This window comes from Mastomys coucha, unplaced genomic scaffold (genome assembly GCF_008632895.1).
Source record: "Mastomys coucha isolate ucsf_1 unplaced genomic scaffold, UCSF_Mcou_1 pScaffold6, whole genome shotgun sequence".
NCBI classification, from domain to species: Eukaryota; Metazoa; Chordata; class Mammalia; order Rodentia; family Muridae; genus Mastomys; species Mastomys coucha.
Window position 1 is genome coordinate 68,212,564 of NW_022196912.1, and position 27,099 is coordinate 68,239,662.

Below are 27,099 nucleotides of genomic sequence, written 5' to 3' on the forward strand. Positions count from 1 at the left end.
AAAAAAAAAAAAAAAGGAAGTCACATCCAAACTACTGTGCTCTGATCTCCTTCAAACTGTTTTAACTATCTTCTTTCTTTCATATACCTTCCAGTGTGGCATATTTCTATTTGACTTTAATACAGTATTTTTTCATAGATGAGGAAATCCAGTGTCACATCAATGCCAGAAATTTAACAGAGGTAATGTGCAAAATTATTTTGGGGGGACTTATTTAAAAAAAAAAAAACTGAAAAAAATGGAGGCCAGAACTACCATAACCTCTCATCATTAATAATCATATTAATTTTAACAATACAATGATTAACATTAAATAACAATTATTGGTAATTTAAAGTGATTTTTTAAAGACTACTTTCTGTCATTTTATTTTGCTACCTAATTGTAGTCTTGATTTCAGTCTTCATTACCCTTGTGCATTTAGACCTTAATAACTATAACATTTTGTTCATATTTCTGATGGAGAGAAGGTCACAATTCTTGGAACACCTGGGGATTTCTCCTATATAACATAGCAAAATTACTGTTGAGTGTGAACTGATGGATATTTGTAAAAACAAATCTTATATACTTGTAGCCAATTTTGGGAAGTATGGGTAGTTTTCAATTTGATGCATTCATTTATAATTTATTATGCTATAAATGTATGCATGATGCAACATGGGAGGAATTCTTGCCATAAGAACTTGTAGGGTAAACATTGGACTATGAGGAGCTTTGCAAGAGAGCTAGGTGTGGAGGATGCTGATGGCATAGAAGAGAAGTGATAGAGCAAAGGCATTTCACACTTCTGAAGGGCTGACCTTTGCAGTGTAAGCAGGAGCAGAGAAGCTGGATAGGGGCATTATCGGGTGAAATCCAAGGGGCTTTAGTAAAGAAGATGTAGTAACTGAGAGAACGCTGAAGTCCATTATTTAACATTATTCAACAGCCCCAGCTGAAGGTGGCTCTGTCATTACCATCTTTGCAGTCTATCATTGAAAGCTGCTATTTTGGTTACTTCTGAACAACTCCTGGGAGAGGAAAGCTATGGCAGAACACCATCAGTGCCTAGAGTTCTAGGCCCATGAAGAACAGGCACTCATTCCTGCTCTTCCTATATTCATAAGAACATAGTCACATAGACATGCCTAGCTGCAAAGGAGGCTGTGTTGCTCTGTTACTATGGCTACCAAAGGCAGATTCCAACAATCTCATGTGTTATCAAAAAGTAAAATGAAACTTTCAGAAGTTTCTTTTTATCCATATATGTATTAATATACATATATATGTGGATTTATGACATTTTGTTAAATTTTATTATATCTTAACACTACTTTACATCTTAAATTTTAAGGTGTGGCCTGGGGATGTTCTTTAGGGTTTGGGCACTTGCTTAGCATCTGGGAGACCCTAAGGTTTGACCTACAATACTTAGAACATTCTGAAGTTTGAGTTGTGACCTGTGAAGTGTTTTCCTCTATCATAATCTGGTTGGAAGAATTTCCATTTCTCAATTTATTTTTCGTCCAAATCACAAAATTGTTTTAATTCCAATTTGTCTAGCAAGAGATCCAAAGCCTGAACACTAAAATGCTTCTTTAGCATGTTCGTTAGCAAAGCAGCAAAGCAGCCCCCTGGCTAATGGTGGCATGTCTGTCTTTATCTCAGATTTATTAACCTCTTGAATAGATGAACCTTATACAATCTAGTCTTAGGGCTTCATTTTTTTTTTTTATTGTCAATGAGTGTTACTAATATAGTTCATTTGGGCAAGAATGTGGTAGACAGGAGTCTAATGGTCATTACTTTGAGTTGATTGTTTTTTCCATCCAAGTAGCTTGTGATATAGGCTTAAGGCTATGCAGAAAGTGGCTTAATTGCCAAATGCAACTGTTCTCAACATGTGGGTCCTGACCCATGGCGGGGTCATGCGACATCCTCATAGGAGTCACCTAAGACCATCAGAATATGTAGATATTTACATTATAATTCATAACAGCAGCAAAATTACAATTATGAAGTAACAATGATTTTATGGTTGGGGAGTCATCCCAACATGAAGAACTGTATTAAAGGGTCACAGTATTAGAAAGGTTGAGAACCACTGGCCTAATGGAAGTTTCATTTATTTCTAGAGTCTCTGGGCTAAGGAGGAAACCTGGGCTGAGATGCAATGGAGTGGGCCACAGAGACAGCAGCATAGATCTTCATCTCTAAACATATTCATTGTCCTTGTTATCTCTCCAAAAGCTTTTAGAATTGAAAGTCCAAACTGCAAAGCATGTCCTTACTTAGACTTTACACTTTAGCAACAGTCAAGGAATGAAGCTTTACTAGGAAATTTTTGTAGCATATGAAGCATGTGTTCTCCTTGCTGATGCTGAATGCAGAGTCATGAAGTAGGTCAGTTTTGAGAGTCATGTGCAAGTCAATCATGGAAAACTCAAATGGAAATAAAATGGCTTGCTAAAAGGTGTAGACATTGGGCAAGTGGACATGAGCCAGATTAAGACAAGCTTTGAATGCCACATTTTAGTTCTATGGTTCTGTGGTTCAGTAGAGAGTCAGAGGGTAATGATCTGTGTTGGTCAAGTGTATGTTTCTGTGGTGAGCTTTAGAAAACTTATTCAGAGGAAAAGCTTATGTGGGAACAGTTTTGGATGTTCTAAACCATGATCTCTGACCCACAGCTTTTCAGTCAGTATTAAGATACTACATGATTACAGGACATAAGTCAAGGGGCAAGTTGGAACACAAAACAGAGCAAGAAACAACCCATGTTCTCACAGACCCCTTCTTCAGCCATGACCCAGTGACGAAAACCTCAAAGTTGGTCCTGTGTCTTAAAGTTTCCTTACCTCTAGTATGGCCAGATGGGCTGGTAGGGGACATTGCAGATCAGACCATTGTAGGATGTCATCATGTTGCCTTTTAAAAAGCTGGATGTAGTGTGACTGATGGAGTCAGACAGTGCATCCAAACCAGGATAGCCAGGAGGAGGAAGCTGTTGTGATTAGGCATGGTGACCTGTGTAGCCTGCAAACAGAACATGTATAAAGAAGATTGCCCTTATACAGATATGTAGAACACAGCATGAAAGGGCTTTGTGGATAGAAGTGCTAGCCACTCATGCAGGAAATTGAAGGGTTTAGTATTCAAAAGATCAGGTAGAAGTTCTAAGTAGAGATGGATGAACGTACAGAATTGGGGGTTGGGTTAAGACAAGAGCTGAAGATAGAGAACTGGAAGCCATTAGTAGACAGGTGAAATTCAAAACTGAGGGTTAAAATTGGCCTGAAGAAGGGTATAGTGGCTACTCTCTGAAATCATTCATATCTGCTTATTTTTCCATTGATGCTTTAATAGTTTTAGTAGTCAACTTCAGTGCCTATTGTCTTTCTTCAATCATATACAAATTAATCAGTAATTATGAAATTAGTTTATCATCAATATGGAACTAAAAATTTGACTTTTATTTCTAAATGTTAGGCCCCTCGCCTTCATACATGCTAATATCCTTTCCTATTTAGGGCAAGTGTTAGAAAGGAATCAGTTAGTAAACAAAACCTAGGGGATATCAGAGGCTAGAGATTGAGCAAATCTTCATTTAAGTATCCCAAGCTGTTTAATGATTTACACATAATTCTAATGAGCCCTGGACACCTGATTGTTCTCATAAAGGAAAACATTGGTAGAAATATGTCAACCCCCAATCCCCAACTGATTTAAACAGATCCAATGAAGACATTTTGTATTAGGGGCCCTCCTAATACAAAAGCTGAGGTTTCGTAGGTACTGAAATTAAGTATATATACATACACACACACACACACACACACACACACACACACATACACACATACATACACATTATATATATATTTGTAGTGAACTCAAGTACAGAGGACATCAATCCGTATCTAGTTGTATGCTGGGTACAGTCTATTGTCTCTCTTGACGTTTTAGTCTTGCTTTCTTTACTGAAAGTGTAGGTTGTGTGAGATGCCTTTACTGTTTTGAAAGCTGTCCACCTGGGGCCACTGTATAGAATGTGATGCATTAGTTAAAGACAGAGTCTATGCCATCTGAAGAATTTAAGAATATTTATTTGGGATTGCATGTAGAATTGACCTTTCAGTAGAATTTGCTTTGTGAATTACACTTTCCATGTCAGCTCTTATTTGAAGGAGAAATATAGACATAAGATCCTAGAAAAGAATAATCTAGAAGCCAGAGTAGCCTACTCATTAGTTATATGGAATAAGTGTTCTAATTTACTCATTTTAAAGTTAACATTTTCATAAAAATGCATGCCTGTTGTATAGACAGTGTTCAAAGGTCACCAAACACCCCCAAGTATGTCATCCACTTTTCTTCGTGACCTAATACATTCACACACAATCATTTTGTGTTGTGCTCTGACTCCTGGAAATAGACTTCTTTTAGGATAAGTAGAGAACTGTTCACTGTAACACAGTCGAGAAGGATGAATGGTAGGAGCTTCCCCTTGTAGATTTCTCACTCCATGTGCCTGACCTCAGGTTGCTCCTCTGGGAATAGTCTTTCTAACAGGATTCCTATAGTTGGTGCACCCCTCTGAGCTGCCCTGGCTTTGAGAAGACTATGTTTGCCTGCTGTTCTCTACTCGGTTTTTACCACCATTAGCGGGATTGTAGCTCAAGCCATGCTGGACTTCAATTTTCAATGTCTTTTGCTCTTTATTTTCTATGTCTAGATATGACTCTGACCCTGTTTTTTTCCAGTCAGTATATTTTAGAACTGATCCCTAGGATGCAGAATGACATTCCCCACTGAGGACCTTTAACAACTGTCAAGTTTTAAAGGATAAGGTTCATATACTTGGTAGCTAGAAATTGCATGAGCAGACCAACACCATTGCTTTCCTTGTCTAAGAGGCACACAGTACACTGGTGAAGGAAGCTGGTATGTGTATCCGTGTGTGAGAAGAGAGGGCTTGGACACACTCCTTCAGCTTCTATCAGTGCACTGCTGTCTTTGTTTTATTTTATTTTTGAACTTATAAAACAGCCAAAGCTGGCTTGACCCTTCTGTGAGTAGCCAAATCTTAGTTTCACTGAAGTTGTAATTTCTGCTTCCATATATCAGGCTCATGTGAACAGACATCTATAGTGTTTAGGTAGCAAGGTTGGTGTGCCTGTACAGTGATCGACAGTGATAGTGGCCAAGTTTGTTAAGTAAGTGAATTAGTAGTTATTTTTGATTATGATCCTTTGCTTCATGCTAGATACTCTGATACTAAAATATAAACAAAGTATTGTTTACTATTGTCATCATAGATTCAGACATGTCCTCCTTTCAATGTCACATTTGGTGAAACTCATGTTTGCATAAGAGCCTGTTTCAAGGCTTTGAATCCTAAACATTATCTGGACATGACTCCCAGAAAATAGGCAAATATGTCAAGGAGACAAGAAGTACAAGGACATGAGAGAGAGAGAGAGGTTGAGAGAGATTGAGAGAGAGACTTTTTAGTTACTCTGTTAGAGTCTTTTGTATATTTTGCCTTCAATTTCTTATCCTGTAAAGCATTTTAGCATCCTCGAGTAGGAAAGGCAGAAATAGTTCTTGTAGTGCTGAAGATCTTCTGTCTGGTACCACTAGTACCAATTTCTGATTGGAAATGCTCTCCAGCCATGATCAAAGTCCCCTTTCCAATAGAGTTCTCCTTTCCCAGGACAGTCTTCCTTTCCCAGTAGAGTCCCTCTTTTCAGGTTTGGTGCTAGAGAACTCTCTTTTTAACATGTACTTGGTGGGTGTTCGGACTAGCTCAGAGTACCAATGACAACGGAGATCTGGTCTGTCCTGAGCCCACCCTTCGTTCCTGTCTAGAATTGGACATTTGGCTTTCTTCCCTCACTCCCTTTGAAATCTGCCTCTGTATGTATCCGTTGGCTCGTACTGGATGAGTCTCTTTTGCAAGTTAGCATTCTGAATGTCCAAAGCAGGATACTCTTGGGCAGGTCTGATCAAATGGGATCTGGTTCCTCTTTGCTATGGTTTCTGGGCTCAGTGTAGCATCGTTGCTCCAACCTCTGTTCCTTGGCCCATTACTATTAGGACAAAAAGCTCATCAAGTAAATACATCATTTTGATAAAAGTTATATTAATTAACTTGAACTTAGATGTAATGAATTATCATGACACTTTATGAACAGGCTATCTGCAAGAAGCATAGAGCATCACAGGAAGTCTTAAAAGATCATATTAGAATACTCACTTTGAAAAAAAAGTTTCTCAGTTTATACCTGGAGTTTATCAAAGTATATGACCCTCCAGTAGTTTTGCCATTTAAGAGGGTAATTAATGTTATCATAAGGTAACATCTATCACGTAATCGATATGTGAAAATTTAGAGCTAAGCAATTTCCACAAATGTTTCTTTTAACTTTCCCAGGCATGTTATAGGGCAGATACTTTATATTATTCCCATTTTTACATGGGAAGCTGTGCCTCTCAGAGGTAACTTGGCAAATGCCACATATTAACCAAACTCCTAACCACATTGCCTGGTGTCGTATATCAGTGTGTCCGCATATGTCTTAGAGAAACACTGTGCCCTGAACTTAATGGGTAAGTATTTTGTGTAGTATGACTGATATAGCTTCCCAGCGCTAGCATAGAAGACATGAAGTACTAGTCTCTGTTGTTTACAGGGCAGAGAGAAATCAAAGGAAGCAAATTCCTATGGTAGAAAGACTCATTTTTTTTCAAACATTTGGAGTCAAACTATGAACACTATGAACAGCATAGCTATTAGGCTAGTAACTTAATAGAGTAAATAAAAAGGAAGCCATGGATAGTTTTTCAAGGAAGTTCTCATGTAGTCTTCATAACCTCTATAGCTCACATATATGTTGAGAAAATCTCCCCCAGGAGAATGCACATGAGTCACTGTTATATTCAAAGAAAAGAAAGATAATAGCAAATTCTAAGTATTTCTAGATGTATTTAAAAACACAAACAGTCTTTAGATCCGTGGTAGATTATATTGCTTGATACACGTTAGACAAGATCGCCTGTTGCCACCCAAATGCAATACAACTCCGGGTCTGAGCTCTGTGTATTATAATGGGATCTCTGAGGAATTTGACAGAATGGCCTAAGTGTGAAGATTAATATGAAATGATGTACACTGGGCTGCTACAGAAGTTCAGACTATCAACTTAAAATAACAAGGGAAAAACAAACAAACACACTCCTATAAACTCCAGAGGATTGCCAGCACTTATGAAGGTCAGGAAATAAAATCCCTTGGAACACCTGCAGAACCTCATCAAGATGAGCTCTCTGGTCTTCGATGCCAGCTCTAATGCTACTGCAGCAGAGGAACATTCGTCCCAGGAACGAGTCCACAGTGCCAGGACAGCGGCAGTACCAGGACAGTGGTGGTACGGGGACCCCGAAGGATATGTCCACGGCAGTTCCTTGTTTTTAATTTTTTGTTTCTAATTTCAAATTTCCTTGCTTTTGTGGCTTTTATACCTGCCATTTATATGGTTTCAACATTTTTAGAGGGTCTAATATCTTACTTATCACTGGAAACCAGGGTCCAGTTAGTTAAGGTTTCAGTTGAACGTGAATGTGACTTCCTAAGCTTGTCATGCATCAAACTGTTATGGCTGGCAATTGTTTAAAAAAAATTCATTTTGTTATGAACTAGCCTGTTTTCAACTGGGCTGTTCAGAGATGGATTGCTTTCTGGAGTTTTTGACAGGTGTAATTGTTAAGGCGTCATCTGTTCTTGTTTGCACAAAATACATTTTAGCTAACTGTAGGACTTGCCCGCTAATCTTTCTCACATCATTCCATTCTTTGCTCGCCACTAGACAAATCCCCTGTTATTTGACCAGATGGTGGAAAATCCATTCTCATGATAAGTTGCTTCTAGTTTGCATTTAGATTACCTGCAAAAATGGAACAATTTACTACTCTGCCTCCAACCATCTCTTTCCTCCTTTTTCCCTTAGTTTGACTTCTTGTAACTAATTATTTAAATTCTGCCCCGTGAGTTAAAATTAGTCATAGCTTACACGTTTCACATGTATGTAAATGCACTTAAGTCCTAGCCTGAGCTGGGTGATGAGTCCATCCAGACAGGACTGACGTGAAGGGGAGGACCGTGGACTGTCTGACAGGCAGACACTGTGCTTCCTAATAGTTTCACGATTGAAAGGCATATTTGAACTTTTTACTGGTAGTGTTTAACCTTTATAAACAAAAATCAGGTGAAGAAAATGAACTCAAAAAGCCTTTGGTTAATAATCTATTGTAGCAAGAAAGGAGAAACACCGCGTGTTAAGGAAATGATGGTCTGGGGCTTTTGTTTCCTGGAGAGGGTTTTCTCTGCTATTTTTTTTTTACACCAGATAGTTTTCTCAATGGAATACAGCAGGCAAATCAAAACTTCATTATAACCTTGGCTGTCATTAAAGGGGGCTGGTGAAGGTGACGGTCCATTTTATTTACTTTGCCGTTCTGTCTCTTTACCCAGTACCTCTCTGAGATGGTTTATGGAATTGTAGAGAATCAGCTTAGATCTGTTCCTTATGTAAATGCTTCTGAGGTCTTTAGCTTAGGGCAAACTACAAGAAATCAACTTTAAAACATAAAAAGATACTGAAGAGAAAGGCAGAGTACTTCAGTGCGACCTCATCAAACACATTTACAAATTTTTAAAAAATTTATGTCGTCTAATGTCATTGCTTAAAAACTCTTCTCAGAATTTGTTTTTGTGGACTTAATGGCTAAAACGAATTTGTCAGGTCGACCTTGTAATTGCATCTTTCAAACCAGCTTGCTCTTCATTTCAAGCTGTTTGTGTTTCCTGCTTCCCTAGATCAGCTTTACAATGAAATACCACGTAGGTTAATGAAAACCTTTGGAATTCCGGTGATAGTTAATGAGTGCATTTATGCTAGAAGTTGAGTGCAATAATCAAATGGGGTTTAAAAATCACTTTAAACAAGGGGCAAATGATTAATTATAAATAGAACTGTTGGCCGACTAAATTTAATAAGAGATTTGGGGCCAGGCTGATTATAACACAGAGAACATGTTAAATAATATCTGAGGGAAGCATATAAATACAGCTCCAAAATAGAACTTAACTTGTTATAAAGTGCTGTCCCCAGGTATATTGGACCTTATGAAATATTAAGTAAACTTAATGACATGAGAAGCACACAGAAATTAGAAAAGGCTCATCTGAGTTTTATAAAATAGGGATGCACTACATGATTTAATTACTACTGAAGGGGAGTGTGTGTATGCTTGTTTGCATATGCATATATAAAATATATAACTATATATGCATATATAAATACAAATACGTTATATACTTGAAGATTAGCTATTATGTTACTTTCTGTTAGTGCTATTAGAGCAAACTGCTTGGTACTTTTACTGATATTTTGTATTGATTAAATTTCATGACTTTCCTCTAAAACAAAACAAGATAGGTTCCTTATGTACTTTTCCCCCTGAATGAAGAGATTTTCAATAGAAGGAAATGGTCAGAAAATGCCTCTCAGCATTTTTATGTCTATATAATGCAGGGAGTCTCAGATGAATTTATATGCTTAAGTGATACAAAGAAAAACTGTGTAAGCTTCCCCCCTTTTTTGCCTTAACTGCCAAGAAACCTGGATCCGCCGTAATCAGCTCATCTCAGGTGCCTGTTAACATCTAACCTCGCTCCCGATGGCCTTGCTTGTGTTTTTATCCCTAATTGGGTTCAGTTCTGTAAGCTGTATTACATCCCTTTAGAAACCAGGAGTGTACAAACTCCACATAAATTGAATAAAGCTGAAAACATATTAACCCAACTTTGGTTTTATAGCTAATTTACAGTTGCCTCCTCTTGTAACGCATGATTGGATTAATGACAGTCCTGTAACGAAAACACTAATGACATTTGTTTTTAACATTTCCTTTAGAAAATAATCATGGGGACTGTAGAGTGAGTTTAGCTTTAGACCCTTGTCCTAATTTTCTTCTATTTTTATGACTTTGAGATTAAAAGTAAGATTGTTCCCATGAAGAACCAAAACACTTGCTTTTGTCTGACTGGGGCTGTCTAGAGTGGGGGCCTCATATGCTACAGCGTTTGTGCACAGTACAGCCCTGAGTAGCTACAGTGTATGTGCACATTACAGTTGTGAGTAGCTACAGTGTTTGTGCACATTACAGTTGTGAATAGCTATAGTATATGTGCACATCGTAGTTGTGAGTAGCTACAGTGTATGTGCACTTTACAGTTGTGAGTAGCTACAGTGTATATGCATATTACAGTTGTGAGTAGTTACAGTGTATGTGCACATTACAGTTGTGAATAGCTATAGTATATGTGCACATCGTAGTTGTGAGTAGCTACAGTGTATGTGCACGTTACAACCATGAGTAGCTACAGTGTATGTGGACATTCCAGTTGTGAGTAGCTACAGTGTATGTGGATATTACAGTTGTGAGCAGCTATGTGCATATTGTAGCCATGAGTATCTACAGTGTATGTACACATTACAGTTGTGAGTAGAGCCTAAGGGTAAAGAGCAAAATGATTACATTTCAGCACACTTGTTATCCTGCATTCCGCTCTCTAGTCATGTCTATCTGTTTTTGATGCCTCTACAGAATAACTGCCCAGCATCCTCTGCCCAACCAATCAGAATGTAGGAAAATCTACAGATATGACGGAATCTACTGTGAATCTACCTACCAGAAGTATGTTGAAATCTTTGTGAGTCTGCCTTCTGGCTCGTGCATCAGTGCTTGTGGTTGCCAGCTATTCAAATAGTATATTTGTGTTAAACCTTATTTTTTATCAAATTTATACTGGGGGGAAAAGCCAAATCAAATGGAACAAAACGAAAACAACAAAAACAAAAAATTTACCTCTGAAATCAAGGGTGGGTGGAGTCTATTATTTTGAAATTGTGGTCTAAAAGTTTTTTTTTTTAAATAACTGCATTAAAGCTCTTAGGTAAGCTTCTTTATATTGCAATAAACAAGTACTTATGTGCAAGAAAATCTCAGCAAAATACATCGCACAGGTGCTACGCATCTTAGGGATTTGAAAGGTGTGTTATGTATAAATTAGCTGTCACTTTTTTTCAATCCTGTAATGGAATGATGAGTTGTAATTTGCATAATCCTTTAAGAAGTCAAATTATACTGTCATGTAGCAGACTTAACATGCTAGCTAAGATTTCAGAGCTTTGCAGCTAATTACTATGTACCTTACAGGACAGTTAAATTGAAGTTGAGTCCTCTGTCTCTGCTGCCTTTTGCTCTGTCCATTACTTAACAGCATCTACAAGCTGGCTGATGAGGGATTGTTGCTGTTGCAGAAGTGAACCTGCTGCTGTGGGGAGGGCGTGGTATTTTAATACAGCAGAGTTTGAATTGTGTCGCTTTTGCTCAGAAGGAAGTAGTGTTTTGTTCCCCTCCGCAATGGTCCATTTGTAGACTTCTGAAAAAGAATAAAGATTTGTGCTTTCCAAAACAATTACGGAATATTTGTTGAAGAGAGATGAACATCAAATTTCCCTCTAGAAAATGCACTCAACACAGTTCCCCAGGAGGCATCAGGCCTTCTGCGTATGGTTTGTAAATATACTGTGCTGTGGTTTTGTCTTGATACTTTTTTTTTCTCACAGTAGAATGTTATTTTTGTAGAGAATAAAGTTCTCCCTCCTTAAAATCCTGTTCTGAGTATAAGCCGGTAGGCTTCGCTGTCACCCATTCCTTACCTGACAGTGGAGAGTCATTTCAAGGTAGCCATTTTTAAGAGAAGAGGAAAAGGCTGGTGACTGAAGGCCTGGAACTGCCATGGAGTAGATCCTAGAAGCAGCTGAGACTGTTCCTTGCCTTTGTGGCTTATAAGTGTATTAGATAATGGCGGCGTGGATGCATATTCATCTCTTGCTTTATTTATTGATATATATATATATATGTAGATAGATAGATAGATAGATAGATAGATAGATGGAGAGACAGACAGACAGATAGATCCTGCCTGTTCTTTTTGTCACCTGAATCAGTGTAATCACAATGGAAACTTACTTTCCATTATTTTTTTCAAACTCATATGAGCCCTTTTTATGTGTGTATGTGTGTGTCCCAGTGGCCAGATTTCTGTAATTTGTTGGTGATATGTTGTTTTCTTGTGGTGTGTGACTACTTTGAAGAAGCTTTTTGTTGTATAGGAAGCAGTCCTTCAAGGACACATTAAAGCAGCAATTGATTGTTGACCCTTCAAATAATGGCTATCGGCAGTCAGCTATTGTTCATGTGTAATCAAGCCAGCTTCACTTGTCTGAAATTACCATCTGCTTAAAGGCTGAGGTAGGTCAGTGTAAAGTGAGGTACATGGTGGGCCCTGAGTCATTTAGTCTATGCTGAGGCTCCTCCTTTAACCATAGGAGTCACCTCAGGGCTTTTGTTGTTGTTTTAAGAGTCAGTGGTATTTGCAGTTGAGGTAGGCACAGTAGGCAGCACAGCTGTGATGGCTGGGGAGAGTCACTTGGGGGATATTCATAACAAGGAAATATTGGCAAATAAATGATGAAGAAGGGGAGGAAATCCCCACGATGTTCAACTGGAGCACTGTCACTAAGATGATTAATAGTGGTGTGTGTTTTAGTGAGGACACTTAACTGCATTGTCTGGCAGTGTTGTGTGGATTCCGCAGCACCTGTAGAGAGTGTGCAGTGTCCAGGCGTGCTGATGGGGGGAAGTCTCTGGTTTTAGATCTTATTTTCCTGAGTGTTTACCTCACCTCGTTAGTATCTCTTGTTCTTGGGAAGTAGGAGTTAGTGTATGTAGCAGAGACTCTGTATATCCCATCATCTTTTAGTGCACTTAGCGATTGTGGGAATTAGGGAAACGGATGGTCACTCAGATCTGCTCTCTAGGCAGAGACATAAAACCTTGGTGCTAAGAGCAATGGGCTAACTTTTGTCAGTGATGAGAAGAGAGAAGGTTTTAGAGAGCCCATTGTCAGTTTCTGGAGAAGGGGTAGCTGTCTTGGAAGACCGTCCAGCTTTTCTTGTGAAGTGTTCCCCATCCTGATTTGATGACATGAAGTATCCACTTGCTTCAAGGCATCATTTAGCAACTATAGTTTTTGGATATTTGGGAAAATTGCTTTGCCTTCTTGGACCTCCATAATTACTACCAGGTACAATAACAACTCAGGCAAGTGCCATGTTAGCTTGTCTTCAGTGAGCTTGTAGTCTTTGTGGCTGAATTGTTTTTGAACTCTGGGTCACACTCAACCAGGAGGTATGGGTTTAATTTCGTGATGAGAGAGAAAAGAGCAGAATATTTTCGTGTGTTGTAAGTTAGCACATGATTATTTGTTAAAAACTTCTGTTTTGTTTCTCTCAGCCATGTGTGTAGTTTCAACTGTACATGTATGTGCTGAGTGGGTCAAGTGAGAAAAGGAATTTCCTTTTGGTCTCTACATGCCCCCACCTCCAAAACAAGAAATGCTGTTACACAGGGCCAGGTAGATAAGTATAAATAGAACATATGGGCCTGTATCATTATATATCCAGGGTACAGTAGATTGGAAGGGCCACCAATAGGAAGAGGCTGTACAATCGGTGTATCATATCCAGGGTTGTACAGTAACCAGTTCACGTCAGTCCAGGTGCATCACCTCTTTCCATGTGATGAATGACCTTGTGTTTGACAGAATTAGAAGAAGTGTTTTTGCACCACACAAACTGGAAAATGCTGCATATCATGCCCCCCACAAGTGGTTGCTCAGCCTTCACCAGCATGGTGTTACTCAGAATCCTTCTAGTGTTAGCTTGTGGTTTTATAACTATTGTGAATTTCTTTTGCAATTAGATTTTGCTTGGCATTCTTCAAATGGTTAGACCATTTCAAAATATTGAAAGTTATTAAACAAATATAGACATAAAACCCATTATTAGCTGCTCTTCAAGTTCTAATTTATTACTGAAAATTCCTTCTATTTCAACTGCATTAATAGATTACAATAATATACCTTAATTTTTAGCAAACTCACGTGTAAGTTACAAGATTTGATTAGGATGAGCCAATGTTCTTTCGAAATTGAGACAATTGTGGGGTTTTTGGTCTTTAAAATGTAAAATTAAAAGCAATATAGGAAATCAGAAAGGAGAAGATAACAGTTTTTATTCACTTATTTAAAAATGTATATTATAATTTATTTTGTGGGGAGTATCTTAGAGGAATTAGAGGGTGGAATATGATAAAATATACTATATGATTTTTTTTAAAAAGTCCCACAAATTCAAAAACATTTAGGTAAAATAAAATTTTAACAAGACATATAAAATTTATGTTTAATTAATTAATTTCATGCATTGGAGAGAGCATGCCCCAGCACACACATGAAGATCAGAGGATGACAACTTATGGCAATTGTATCCCATCTTCCATTATGTGAGTCCCATGGGTCAAATCCAGGTCATCTTTCATGGTGGCAAGGACCTCCACCTGCTGAGCCACCTCACAGGGCCACGTCTTACTTTTAAATGAGAACAGGAAAGTGTTTGACTTATGAAACATTCATCCATAGGATATGGCATTGCAGAAGGAAGATTATAAGTGTCAAGATTATCTGAACCAGGCTTGATGGTTCACACTTGCACTTCCATCACTGGGGAAACTAAGGCAGGAAGATCTTACATTCCAGGCTAGCTTGAGCTCTACAGTTTGATCCTGTTATAGAAAACCTAACAATGTATCCACTACTCAAGAGGAGGGCCTAACCAGCACCCACACAAAGAGCAAGATCCAGCATTGTGGCATGAGTATGTAACCTTATACTGGGGTGGGAGGAGATGAAGATGGGGAGCCCTGGAACTGACTGATCACTCGGTCTAGCCAATCAATGATCTCGAGGTCCAGGGAGGAACCATATCTTCAAAATTAGGGTGGAAATCAATACAGGAAAGTATTAGATATCCAGCACTGGCCACCACATCCATATGCACATTTGTGCTTGTGCAGTCTTGTGCATACAATACCCACACATACTACACACATATATGTAGAACACACACTCAAAGGTGCATATGTGGTGGGGTAGCTCAGTGGTAGACTGCTCACATAGCATGTGCAAAACTCTGATATGATCTCTAGCACTGGAAAAAATAGTGGAAGAAGATTAACTAAGTTGGAAAGGGTCATATGAACTCTAGAGGTTAAGTTGCAATACACCTTAGATAGAACTGGGCCCCTGTGATTCAGGGGTTTGCAGTAAAATAGCATATCATTATAGCATATCATTATAGCATATCATTTAGGCTGTGTTCAAGAGTAGTCAGCACACCAACACTTAGAAAAGACTGACTCTGAGGAACTGCCATCTGTCACCAGCATTGCCCAAAGGCATGAGGCACATTACTGTAAGCACTGCAAGACTCCTGTTCAGTGAAAAGGTCCCATCCAGGGGACCTTGGCTCAGAAGTGCAGCTAATGCTGAGTAACCCAGACTGAGAATGTATTTGTATGTGCCTTAAACTTCTGCTCCCTAGAGCAGCAGAGTCAAGTGGGCAGGGTCGTGAAAAGGTTGGTTTTTCAACTTTCTTCTCTGTCCCAAAACCCCTCTCCCTCGTTTCTGAAGTTCATTCCACTTTTCTACCTATTTAGAGCTTCAAAAGATGGTCTTCTCCATGGAGAGCCATGCTCTGCCCTCCTCACTGCAGATCTGTGTAAACTGATAGTACTCCTATCCTCAGAACTCTGCACTGAAATAAATGAACATTTTATTTATATAGTGTGTGTTGGGAGCGGGTGAATGGGAGGGGGTTGCATGGGCTTTGGTATACTTGAGGAGGTCGGAGGACAGTTCTCTTCCTTTCACCAGGTGATTCTCTGGGAATCTAACTCAAGTCTCCAGGCTTGGGTAGTAAATTCCTTTGGTGGCCAAGCTGTCTACCTAGGACTCTGCATGTTACAGTGAACAAATCTAAAGGAGTGAGGTTTTTTTTTTTTTTTCTTTCTTTTACAAAATAGCAAATCTAGAATGTGGTTGTTCTAACCAGTTTAATGTTATGCCTGTTTTTGTCCGAGAATTCATGTGTCTAGAAATGGACAGGGCCCAGAAAGAGGAGAAAAGATGACCCCGTACTTATATGACTGTGATGTCTTTATGCTAATACTCTCATGTACCAGAGCAGAGAAGGAGCATAAAGTGTATGTGCCTCATAGAGCAGCTCTGGGTAATTGGTCACTTGTGCTGAAGGGCTGGCCACTTTAGCTTGATTGATTGATTGCTATTATATGATCTTTTCCATTATATTAGAATAACATAGGCCAGTTGTGTTTGAAGCAGACAATATAGCAAAGTATCAAAAAGAGTTAGACATAGTGGATGAACTTTACTCAGCACCCCTATAGAATCTGCATGTTAGGCACTGACCTTTTAGTATCGAGAGTGCTTCAAGGCTCTCAGCTTGGGCAGAGGTTCCTAAGGTAGTGATTTGGGTTGGAAGGCAGGCTTTCCAGGTGTGACACATTATGAATTTTACAAAACAGGCAGGCATAGGAGAGCAGAGGAAGGGTAGAAATAGGTGAGGCTGGTGAGGAGTGGAGAGCAATGGTTTCAGGCTGAAGGACAATCATCCCATGAGAGCCTGGAGGAACACAGAAACAGAGGTGCAGCACAGCCTGGGGAATCACGCAGGAGGAGGGTTGGCAGGATGCCAAAAAGTACGCACACTTTCCTCTCCATTGGGCTTTGAGGCTTATTCTTCATGCTTTGAAAGGAAGACTGGGAGCTTTTGCTAGTGTTGGTTAGTCGTTTTTGACTTGCAGACATGAAAGAGAATTCTTCCATTATGAAGTCAGTTCAGAACCTCCCTTGAACTGACTGCTTCTCCTGTTTGAGGAGTCCTGTGCACACGTAGACCACTTATACTTTAGGGTGCATTAATTCCAGAGAATAAAAAATGGAAGTCGAGGCAGGATGGTTTAGAATGGAGGTATATTAATTGCCTTCCCTGGAGTGTGTATTTTCACTATGAGAGTAGTGACTACTTATGTTTTAGAAAGTAATTCATTAGGGACATACCTGTGGGACACAACTGCAGGATGTAGAACCCTACAAACTTGAGATCAGAGCATAGAGAGCAAGGCATGTTGGGAGGAATGGAGCTAGAACGAGTTCCATTATATAAATACTGTATATACATATTATATAGATACATGTATAATACATATAATATACATATAATACGCATATTATATAGATACATGTATATAGATACTGCTGACAGTTCAAAGTTCCCAAAAGGTGGTTTCAGAGACAGGCAGCTGTACCTCTGTGCCTGTGTTCAGGTTCTAACACTAACTGGGAATTTGTAGTCATGTGTGAACTATGGTTGTAATACATCATGTTCACCATAATGGAAGCTTTATCTGTATTGTAGGCATCTTTTAGTTGAATCTTTGGACTTAGTTCATGTATTAGAGCGAAAAGATGATGAGCTACTCATTTTGTGATCACAAGTTCCTGTGGTAGTGTTTAGTCCCTTACTGCAGGTGGCTGAAAATGGATCTGGCTTGATTCTAGCCCTACAGTCATCTGTGGAGTGTTTCCCTTCACAGCCATAGTTTTCAGGTTTTTCTTTTCTTTTGGAATTGTTCTTTATAAACCCATATGCACTGTATTTTAGTCCTGCAGAAGGTAAGGGGAGAAGTGCTGGCACTGCCGTTTGTATCTGTAACACTCAAAGATAGCGACTGATAACAAGCGGGAGTCTGCCCTTGCTGTATTTAGTACCATTGCATTTACCTGCATGTCCTCTTTGCAGGCATAACCTAGTTTCCTGGGTGGGTTTTTGTGCATTGAGCTGGGAAGTTTCTAGAGCTAAGTTTGCAGGGGAAGCTGGAGGCCCTGCGGTGAACTCCTGCATGCAAACTGTCCTCTGCAGAGGTGTGGTTGCTGGGGTAGCTTGTGTAGAGGTTTTGGATGTTTATCACTTGTTCTTCTTGGGGACTTTAAATTCCTCTAGCAAGAACCAGAGATAAACTGACTAGTGAGAAGATTTGCAACAGCAAAAAAAAAAAAAAAAAAAGTCTTTACCAGCTCGTTATTATTTTTATCTAGAGATAGTGCACTATTGGAAGGTGGAAATCTTGCAAGAGGCTGAACGTGATGCTCAGAGAGCATGCCAGAATATAGGAACACATATCCTAGGAAGATCCTGATACATATGTGCAGAAGAGTAGCTGCTAAGTTATTAGACAGGTTTTGTGCTCTGGCAGAAACTCATTCTCTTACCTGAGAGCTCTGTGCCACGGTTGTCTCGATTACTGAAAAAGAGAATTTTGCATATTGTGTAATGAGACGTTTAGCTCTAGTTCTCAAAGCAAGGAGAGGGCTGGGTGCTTTGAGGATTTTGGTCCATGGACCATCAAGTGAAGAATGCTGCTTTGGTGGTTTGTCCATGAGCATTGCATGACATATATGACATAGAGAATGCTTTTGGTGTTTGAAGTTTATGTCACCAAATAGACCCTCTCTGCAACATTCTAAGAACTACGTTTCCCTCTCCTTTTCCTCAGAACACTTGCAAAGTTTCCCCAGGCCTCAGTCTCTTTGCTTACCCACACATGTTACTAAATGCAGTGGCCCACTGTCCAGCTGGTGACTGTCTCTGCTCTGCTTGAGCATTTCTGCTGATGTCACCTCTCACCACAGTATCATTACTTTGGCGATGGATGGTCAGGCATGTTCCTGGTGAATCCCAGCCCGGTACTGCCCTGCTTGAAACTGGAATGCATACAACCTATCTTTTTTTCTGTGATTCTTCTCTTTACTTCCTCTCTCAGATCCATTAAGAGAACAATTTTAAGGGCAAAACTGAGTGAGTAGGGCTCCATGGGACAGAAAGCCTCTTGTTGCATGTGTGTTGGGGGCATTTGGATATCTTGGTAAAGAAAGTCTTGAGAGCAATGACAGAGGCTCTTTGCTCTGGGGGAAGCAGTATGCTCTCCCTGGGATTCCTGATGGGTGACAAGAGGGGCAGCTGTAGCAGCTCAGAGTCTGACCCCCTGGAGAAACTTGCCATGTGTGCCCCATCTGTAATTGGTGTCTATGGAAGTGGTAGGTTTCCCCTTAGCACACTGCTGTAAGGGGAGTGTTGGGGCGATGCCTGCATCCAGTGCTGACAAGCAGATCAGTGATGATGGGACAGTTTCTCCATGTTATGTCTGTGTTTGCTGCTTTTCCACATAGGTGAGGCTGATGCTAGAGGGACAGAGACTAGCATGATGTAAACAGGAGCCTTTGGTTTCAGGGATTTTCGTAATTGATCCATTTGTGCTACCTAAAGCAGACAGCGTTCTGATTTTGCACTTGGGGGACATGAAGGCTCAACAAAGTCAATTTGCTAGTTCACACAGCTAATAAGATGCAATCTGGTGAATTCATATATACATTGGAGAGGGAGAGAGGAAGAGCTGGGAAGGAGAAGGGGAGAGAGGGAAAGAAGGAGGGAGGAAAAGGGGGGAGGCAAGGAGGGAATGAGAATCCTGTCTGCTGCCTTTCACCTCTAGGGGAACAGGATGATGTTTTATTTCAGACACATCTTTCTCTGTTTAAGACTGGTCAATTAAGAACCATCTGCAAAAGACAAGACCCTAGGACATATCAGGATGTCCCTACAGAGGAGGGGAGGCTGGTGTACTTTGCATGTAAAACTATACATGCCTGCCTAGGAACTGTGGTTCCCCTGATGTGGAATAATGTCTACACCTCAGTGAGGACATGTGGAAATGTCTACACCTCAGTGAGGATACATAGATAGAAAGGCCCCTGATTATAGCTGCCTTTTATCAGGTTCTACTTTGGACTTCAGATTCTGCATTTCTATGTGCATTCCACCTTAATTTGGCCTCCGTAGGTAAGAGCCAATAAGTTTGTAAGCACATCTATGGAAATAGTTAGCTGATTCTCAAAGCATCGTGGCCAACTATGCTTTGCATAAAATAAAACAAACACTGTGCCATGGCTGTGTCATGACAAGGCTGGCCTGTCAATCAGACTTTCCCCATCACACATTCAAGGCTTTCTTCATGACAGCACAACCATTGGAAACAGACCATGGTACCGTCCCCAGAAAGTCCCTCTCCTACCTTACACTTGTTTTGTTTTAATTTCTGTGGTTAGAATTATCTTTCCTTCTGTCTCTTTTGTCTCAAATCTTCTGTTTAGAGCTTTGGAGAGATTTTTTTCTTTCTTTTCTCATTTTCCTAATTGAGGGCATCACTTCAGGCCTAGATTGTTATAAATGCCAAGTTAGTCTTATTTATCTCCTTGATCTATTAGATCTAGATACATAAATTCTATGATCCCATGTAACCAATATCCCATGCAAGCTTTTCCCTTCCTTTTAAGCTACCTTACACATAGATAATAGATTCAGTGCTGTGTTCAACGTCTTACCTTGCTCATTTGCCACTCATTCTTATTCATGGTGACTATAGTAATCTTAGCCAATGGTTCAAAGCCACTACTAGTCTTGCTCCAGTCTCCTTACAGCGTCTTTGTCTCATTAGGCTGTTTCAGTTTCTGCCCACGATTGGATGCCACAGCACATGTATGGACTGCTTGTCTTTCCTCCTCTGTGAAGTCTCTCTAGCTTTATCTAGTCACATCTCTCTTCTCTTAAATTGGCCTGTTAATTGAGTACTTATGGTAAGAAGGAACTATTCTTTGGGATGCTCAAGTGAACAAAGACTCATAATCTTAATGCTCAAAGTTAGGTAGCATTAGACTAGGCAATGAACACCACATATGAAGAATGAAGGAGAGTGTAGTGTGTTGAACAGTGGTTGGTGCCATGGGACAGAAGCAGAAGTTGGGGAGACGTTAGGTCTTCTGTGGCAACAGTGGGCTGCTCCGTCAGGAAGGTAACAGTTGGGTAACTATAAGGAAATGACTGAGGTGGTCATTTAGCTAGTGAGAATAAAACATTCTGGGTTTGACGAGTGTTTGTGTAAAGGCCCTGAAGCTGAAGAGGTGCTGACATGCTCATCCTCGAGGAGCTGGTGTGCAGTGGGTGAATGGGCAAGGGCCATGGTAGATAGCACATTGAAAGCTGGTAGGCCTCAGAAGGCTTGGCGATCTACTTGATCCTGGCTGCTAGCCGCACATATGCACATAAGCTTCAGAGGACAAGAGTGGGTCAGGGGACCTGGATGGAGGCTCCAGTCATGGTTTCAGTGATCATACTGCAAGTACAGTAGAACTAGTGGGAAGAGCTTGAACTAGCTTTCCTTCCTCCCTCCCTCTCTTTCTTCTTCCTTCTTCCCTCTCTTTCTTTCTTTCTTTCTTTCTTTCTTTCTTTCTTTCTTTCTTTCTTTCTCTCTCTCTCTCTCTCTCTCTTTCTTTCTCTCTTTCTTTCTTTCTCCCTTTCTTTCTTTCTTTCTTTCTTTCTTTCTTTCTTTCTTTCTTTCTTTCTTTCTCCCTTTCCTTCCTTCCTTCTTCCTTCCTTCCTTTTTTCTTTCTTTCTTTCTTTCTTTCTTTCTTTCTTTCTTTCTTTCTCTCTTTCTTTCTCTCTTTCTTTCTTTCCTCTTCCTTACTCTCTGACAAAGTCTTACTATATAGCCTTGGCTGGCCTGAAATTTGTCTTTTGAGACAAGGGTTCACTATACAGACTTAACCTGCCTAGAACTTCTTATGTAGACCAGGCTAGCCTTGAGCCCATAGAGATCTGCCTGTTTCTGCCTCCCAAATGCTGGGATTAAAGGCATGTGAAACCAGGGCTGGGAAAGCTATTTTGAAGGGAGAATTGATTTTTTGATAGAAGAGATGGAGAAGAATAGGAAAGAAAAGTCAACATTAAATCCAAGATTAAGTTTCAGAATTTCTCTTTTTCTCTTACATATATGCATCACTCAATCATATATGTGAAAATGCTCACAAATTTCGAGATGAGGCATGACACAACTTTGAAGATTGGATGTTTATAGTAGAGTATGTATGGATAATGTGGTTACGTCACTCAGTCAGTCCCCTTTCACTCTTTGTAAGCCCCCTTAGATGGACCTTGTTTCTCTGTAGGACTGAATGCAGTCAGGGTGCTACAGTGTGGGTGACTGTCCAGGCTCTGTTGAGACACTAGCATAGCAAACCCCATTCTATTCCATATTCTATGCTCAATCTTTAACATGTTACCCATTCTCTGTAAATTTTCCTATTTTCTTGTTATGGTCTATGGCTTACCATGGGACCTCATGAACTACTAAATCCAAGCTCATCCCCCTACACCCCTTAGCCATCCATATCCCAAACCCATTTGCATGCATGACTAATGTATGAACAGGCTCCTGCAAGTAAACCTTGCTCTCTTGTCCATACAAGAAAAATATCAGATTTCATTGTGCTCAGTCTTGTTACCCGCCTTCTGTTGGGGATAGTAATGGAGGTTGGTCAGCAGCTTTTCTGGCAGTATTTGATCGACAGACTATCCAACAACATTTAAATATTAATACATAAGAATATTAGTATTTTCTTATTTTTAGCTTAAAATGTTGAATGTGTATTAAAATGAGAAAAATAATTTTCAGGATAGATATGACTTTCCTAGTACATAAGAGCAATGAGATCACATCAGAGAGGGAATAATATTCTTTTGCCCCAACACAGGAAATTACTATTTTCCCCTCCATGTTTATACTTCGATGCCTAATATCTCCCTTCTTCTTGTTCATTTTTTTTCTTTTATTTGAGTGTGGCTGTTGTCACTTTTATCTCTCCTATCATCAGCAACTGATTTGGTTCCCAATCCAGGAAGGCACATGCATTACTGCTCTGGAACATGGGTAGTCTCTTAGCACCAGAGGGCTTTAAAGAGCAGCTTAATTCTGCTTTCCCTGTGCTTGGCACTTGAGGGAGGCACTCAACTTCTGTCTGAGCTCAGTAATCCTGGACCCGGTTTCATGCAACCCATACGACCATACATACAGACAGTAGCTGTCAACGAGTAGCAGGCAAATGCAGGATTAGAAAGCTGTTTGGATTAGCTTTGTGGATCATTATTTGAAAGTAGCATGAAGTCCAAACAACTCCATCACTCATGGACAGAGCAAGTGAGGTGAGTGTCAGAGTATTGGCTGGACTGGAAAGTTAGGGTTATATTCTTTTCCTGGAGCTAGGGTTTGCACTCACGTGGTGTTTCACAGGCACAACAGTTCAGGGCATAAACTGATGCATTTTTGTTGGCTTTATTAGCATAGCGTGAAGGCAAAGTATTCAGTGAGAAAGAATTTTACCAAGTATGATTAAAATGTACTTGGTGGTATGCAGATATGAATATAAATATATTAAAGGAGATTGATGAGAGAATCCTGAAGTCTGTATAAGAATGTGTACCATTTTACCCAGGTACTTTTTCTAATGTGTGATATAGTTACAGCAGGTGGAAAGTGGACATCTAATTTTAGTGTGTATTTGAAAGAAGTAACTCATGCCTCTATATATTCTTCTGGGTTTGTTCTTTGCTACCTATTGGTACATCTTAGTCACATGACACATGTATCAGTGAGAGTGGCCCCCTTGACTTGCTTTCAAGTGATTGTGACCCAGCTGTTGAACCTATGATAAATTAATGCTTATCACCATTACAAAAACCATTCTCATCATCATTAGTAATTAATATCTTGAGTATTCACAAAAGAACATGAATAAAACTTAGTAAAATGACATGGGTAGTGTTGAAGAGAAAATATCTCTAGACCCACTCTTGTATGGTCACAAGAACATAAAGATGGAAACTATGGATAAGCCTATTCAGTCGATTCTAGACAATGGCCCAAGAGGCCATTCTGAAATACTTTCATAAGCCAAGACTTTCAGAATAAAGTTTTTAGTTGTGACTTATAATCATGATGAGCTATCGCAGTTTGTTCTCAAACTATGGGTTATGACTCCATTGGTGGTCAGATGTCCCTTTCATAGGAGTCACATGTCAGATATCCTGCATATCAGATATTTATATTATGATTTGTAACAGTAGCAAAATTACATTTATGAAGTGCCAATGAAAAGAATTTTATGATTGTGTGTTACTACAGCATGAGGTACTGTATTAAAGGGTAGTAGCATTAGGAAGGTTGAGAACTACTGAGTCACAGAAATAGTCAGAAAATGATAAGTAATAATTAAGATAAAACAACCAACAACTACAGTGGAATTCTACCTTGTTTTTACATTTTAGAGCAATGAGTAAAGGATAGGAATTTTATGATAGTTTTAGTATATAATTGCAGTGGCTTTTAGTTTATTTAATTGGCTGGATAAGTGTGACTGCTATTGTTTAGCATAAAAAAAACCTAATAGTACAAAACCTTTGTATAGTCTCTTGAATGGTATCTTAATTTTATGTGTAGATTAAATGTTAGACCTGTATAACTTAGTGTATATATAAATGGAAAATTATTTCATTCTAAAAATCATTTGAATAAAGCCAAAATTACAAAGTAGTTATACTAATTGAGGCTAATAAATTCATGCTTCTATCAAACATCTCAAGGCTCTGTATTGGAACTTTTAAAATTTTGTAATTTTGATTTAATGAGCAGCACAAAATATTAATATTTTTGCATTCAGTCATAGCATTCTGAAGTAGTGATGGGAAAACCATTACCCCTAAAAAGGAAAGGTTTAAAAGTTCATTTGGAAATTGATCTCAGTTACACAAGTTACCCACAAAGCACAATGTTCAGAATTACTCTGTGAAGCTAGGCCCATAGCTCAGTTCTCGAGGGCGTCCCTAGCACATGGAAGCCCTAGGTTCAACCCTCTGTACCACATGGAAGAGATATGGAAACCATTGAATTCTATTTGAAAATTTAGATAAATCTGAAATGTAAACATTAAAACATGTTAATTTCCAAAGGCAAAGTTCTCTTTGCCTTGGAAGTGCCCTGATGGCCTGTGCTGCCAAGGAAGCCATACCCTGCGTTGATGTCACGATGTCACATTCACTCTCTCTCCTCAGTCTGTATCAAGTTCCAAGTGAACATGTGTTGAGTGGACTCGTTCTAACCTTAAGTGGTATTTTGCCATTCTGTAAAACATGAACATCATTTGGTATGAATCTCTGTTTGTAATGAGCTAGCAGAAGATGCTGTGGGTAAGAACAGAGCTGGCAGATGAGCCAAAGTACATTTACATGGCCTGGTGGGTAACACAGAGAGTGCTTTTAGGCTTAGTGTTCTAACATAGATAATGAATCCATGGTTTTGTCTCTCTCTCAGACAAGCACCTTATCAATTTTCTTTCATATAGACCTATTTATGAGCTATGTTTTAATTATTGTAGAAGAAGTTATGAACTAAAATATAAAGCTCTCTGATTTCTATACCTTAAGCAAAAACATAAAATAGTTTTGATATTCTAACAGGAAAGAGAAATGAGTTAGACCAGAAAAATTTAAATGATAGTTACACCATTATTGGCTTTTAATCTCATTCTAGTCACTGGACTGTACACTAATGCTTTATTTGGATAGAATGGGTTAGATTGTAGCTGTTTTGAAAGTTGGTTGTCTCCCTTCAGGCATGAATATTTATTTATGAAGAAAGTATTTACCTCTCTGGGGAAGTGGTAGGTAGTTCAGGTCTCAAGCTATAGCTGTGTGAGATGGCTTGCAGCAGTTACTGAGTCAGTAGCTACTTAGCGAATGCATACTAAACTCTAGGGATTGCTTTAAGTTCTGTTTTCAATGATGAGAAGGATATCTGGATTTCTGTAGCATAGCGATTTATACCATTAGCAATGACAGACAGTATGTGGACACATAATGACTTGAAAAAAGTAACATAATTAGGACAAAGGGGTGACAAATGGTTTTGAGACAAAACAGGACATAGGAAATATCTTAAGAGTGGCTTAATTCTCACAATTTTTTACATGTCTAGAAAGGAAAATCTATTGTTGTGGGGAACTTAGGAATTATTCTTTATGGAGATAACTCTTGATGCTGACTTTGAAGGATGGGAATGAATGAGTTATACTTGTGTATGACCAATGGATGCTGGGAAAGACAGCTGTTCTTCTATTCATGTTTGACTAGACAGGAGCAAGTCCAGTGCAACCTGATGAAGAGGTAAGGAACTTGCATGTAGCTTTATGTGCCTTTTCAGTATACCTTATCCTGAAGTCAAAGAAAAATGGAATATGTGGTATATTCTAGTTTCTGTGTTCATGTGGAATGTGTAAGGAGGATAGCTGAAAGGCTGAAAGATAGTTGCAAGGTGACCGTATCAAATTTCTGTCTGCAGGGACCCAGCTTATTGAAAGGCATTTGTGTGAACATGGGGTAGGGTAGAGATGTGCTTGCATACCATGAAGGTGATTCGCAAACCAGAGAGCCTGAGAGCTGCTCTTCCAAGTTCTTATGGGGCCTGTAGTTTACAGGACTTTTTCAACAGGATTTATCCAGAGAATAAACCTTAAATGTATTAATGGAGCACCAAAAAACAACTCAGGAAACATTGCTGGCAAAGTACAGGCAGCGATAATGATCCTACAGATTGGTTAATTATCAAAAGATGTGAGAAATACTGCATTTCTGCTACATGTAAGAAACAACTAGACATTAATATAAGAGGAGAGATGGAAGCTGGCCATCATCAAGTGGATGACATTCAGGCTCACCTTTGAAATAAGTTGCTGCGTGTGCAGGAAAACACCCCGTCTTTCAATGTTAGTGGAATGTAAAACTCTCTATCAGGGTTTATTAATGATGGGATGAGCGTGTGAGGTTAGTATGCAATATTTGAGAGCCACCACATAAAGGAGAGTGTATCATAAAGTTCTTCTGATCTGCTGTTTATGAGGTCCAGGATTCACTCTCTTTATCCCATTTCTTCAGTCTAGGTGAAGGAAACAAATCTTACTTTAATCTTTTCCTTAGAACTTGTAATTAAAGTATTGCATTTTTTTTCAATATACAAGCCCCACTTGAGAGATGTTCCGTTACACAGGAAGTTGGTTTTTATCTTTTATATCCTGAATCCTTTGATTATTGAAACACTGGGGCTCAGCCAGCTTTTTTTTCTTTT

The 27,099-nt window shown here is 39.3% G+C and overlaps 1 protein-coding gene across 17 annotated transcripts in view; it reads left to right on the plus strand.

Annotated features, from left to right (window-relative positions):
* Positions 1-27,099, plus strand: part of Npas3 (neuronal PAS domain protein 3) — an 835,955-nt gene that overhangs the window by 96,354 nt on the left and 712,502 nt on the right. For 9 of the 17 annotated variants that reach the window (XM_031355467.1, XM_031355466.1, XM_031355468.1 and 6 more), the window contains exon 2: positions 10,654-10,743. The exons of the other annotated variants lie outside the window; for them this stretch is intronic. In XM_031355467.1, coding sequence (XP_031211327.1) covers positions 10,654-10,743 — 90 coding nt within the window. The remainder of the gene's footprint in view (positions 1-10,653; positions 10,744-27,099) is intronic. 17 annotated transcript variants of the gene reach the window in all.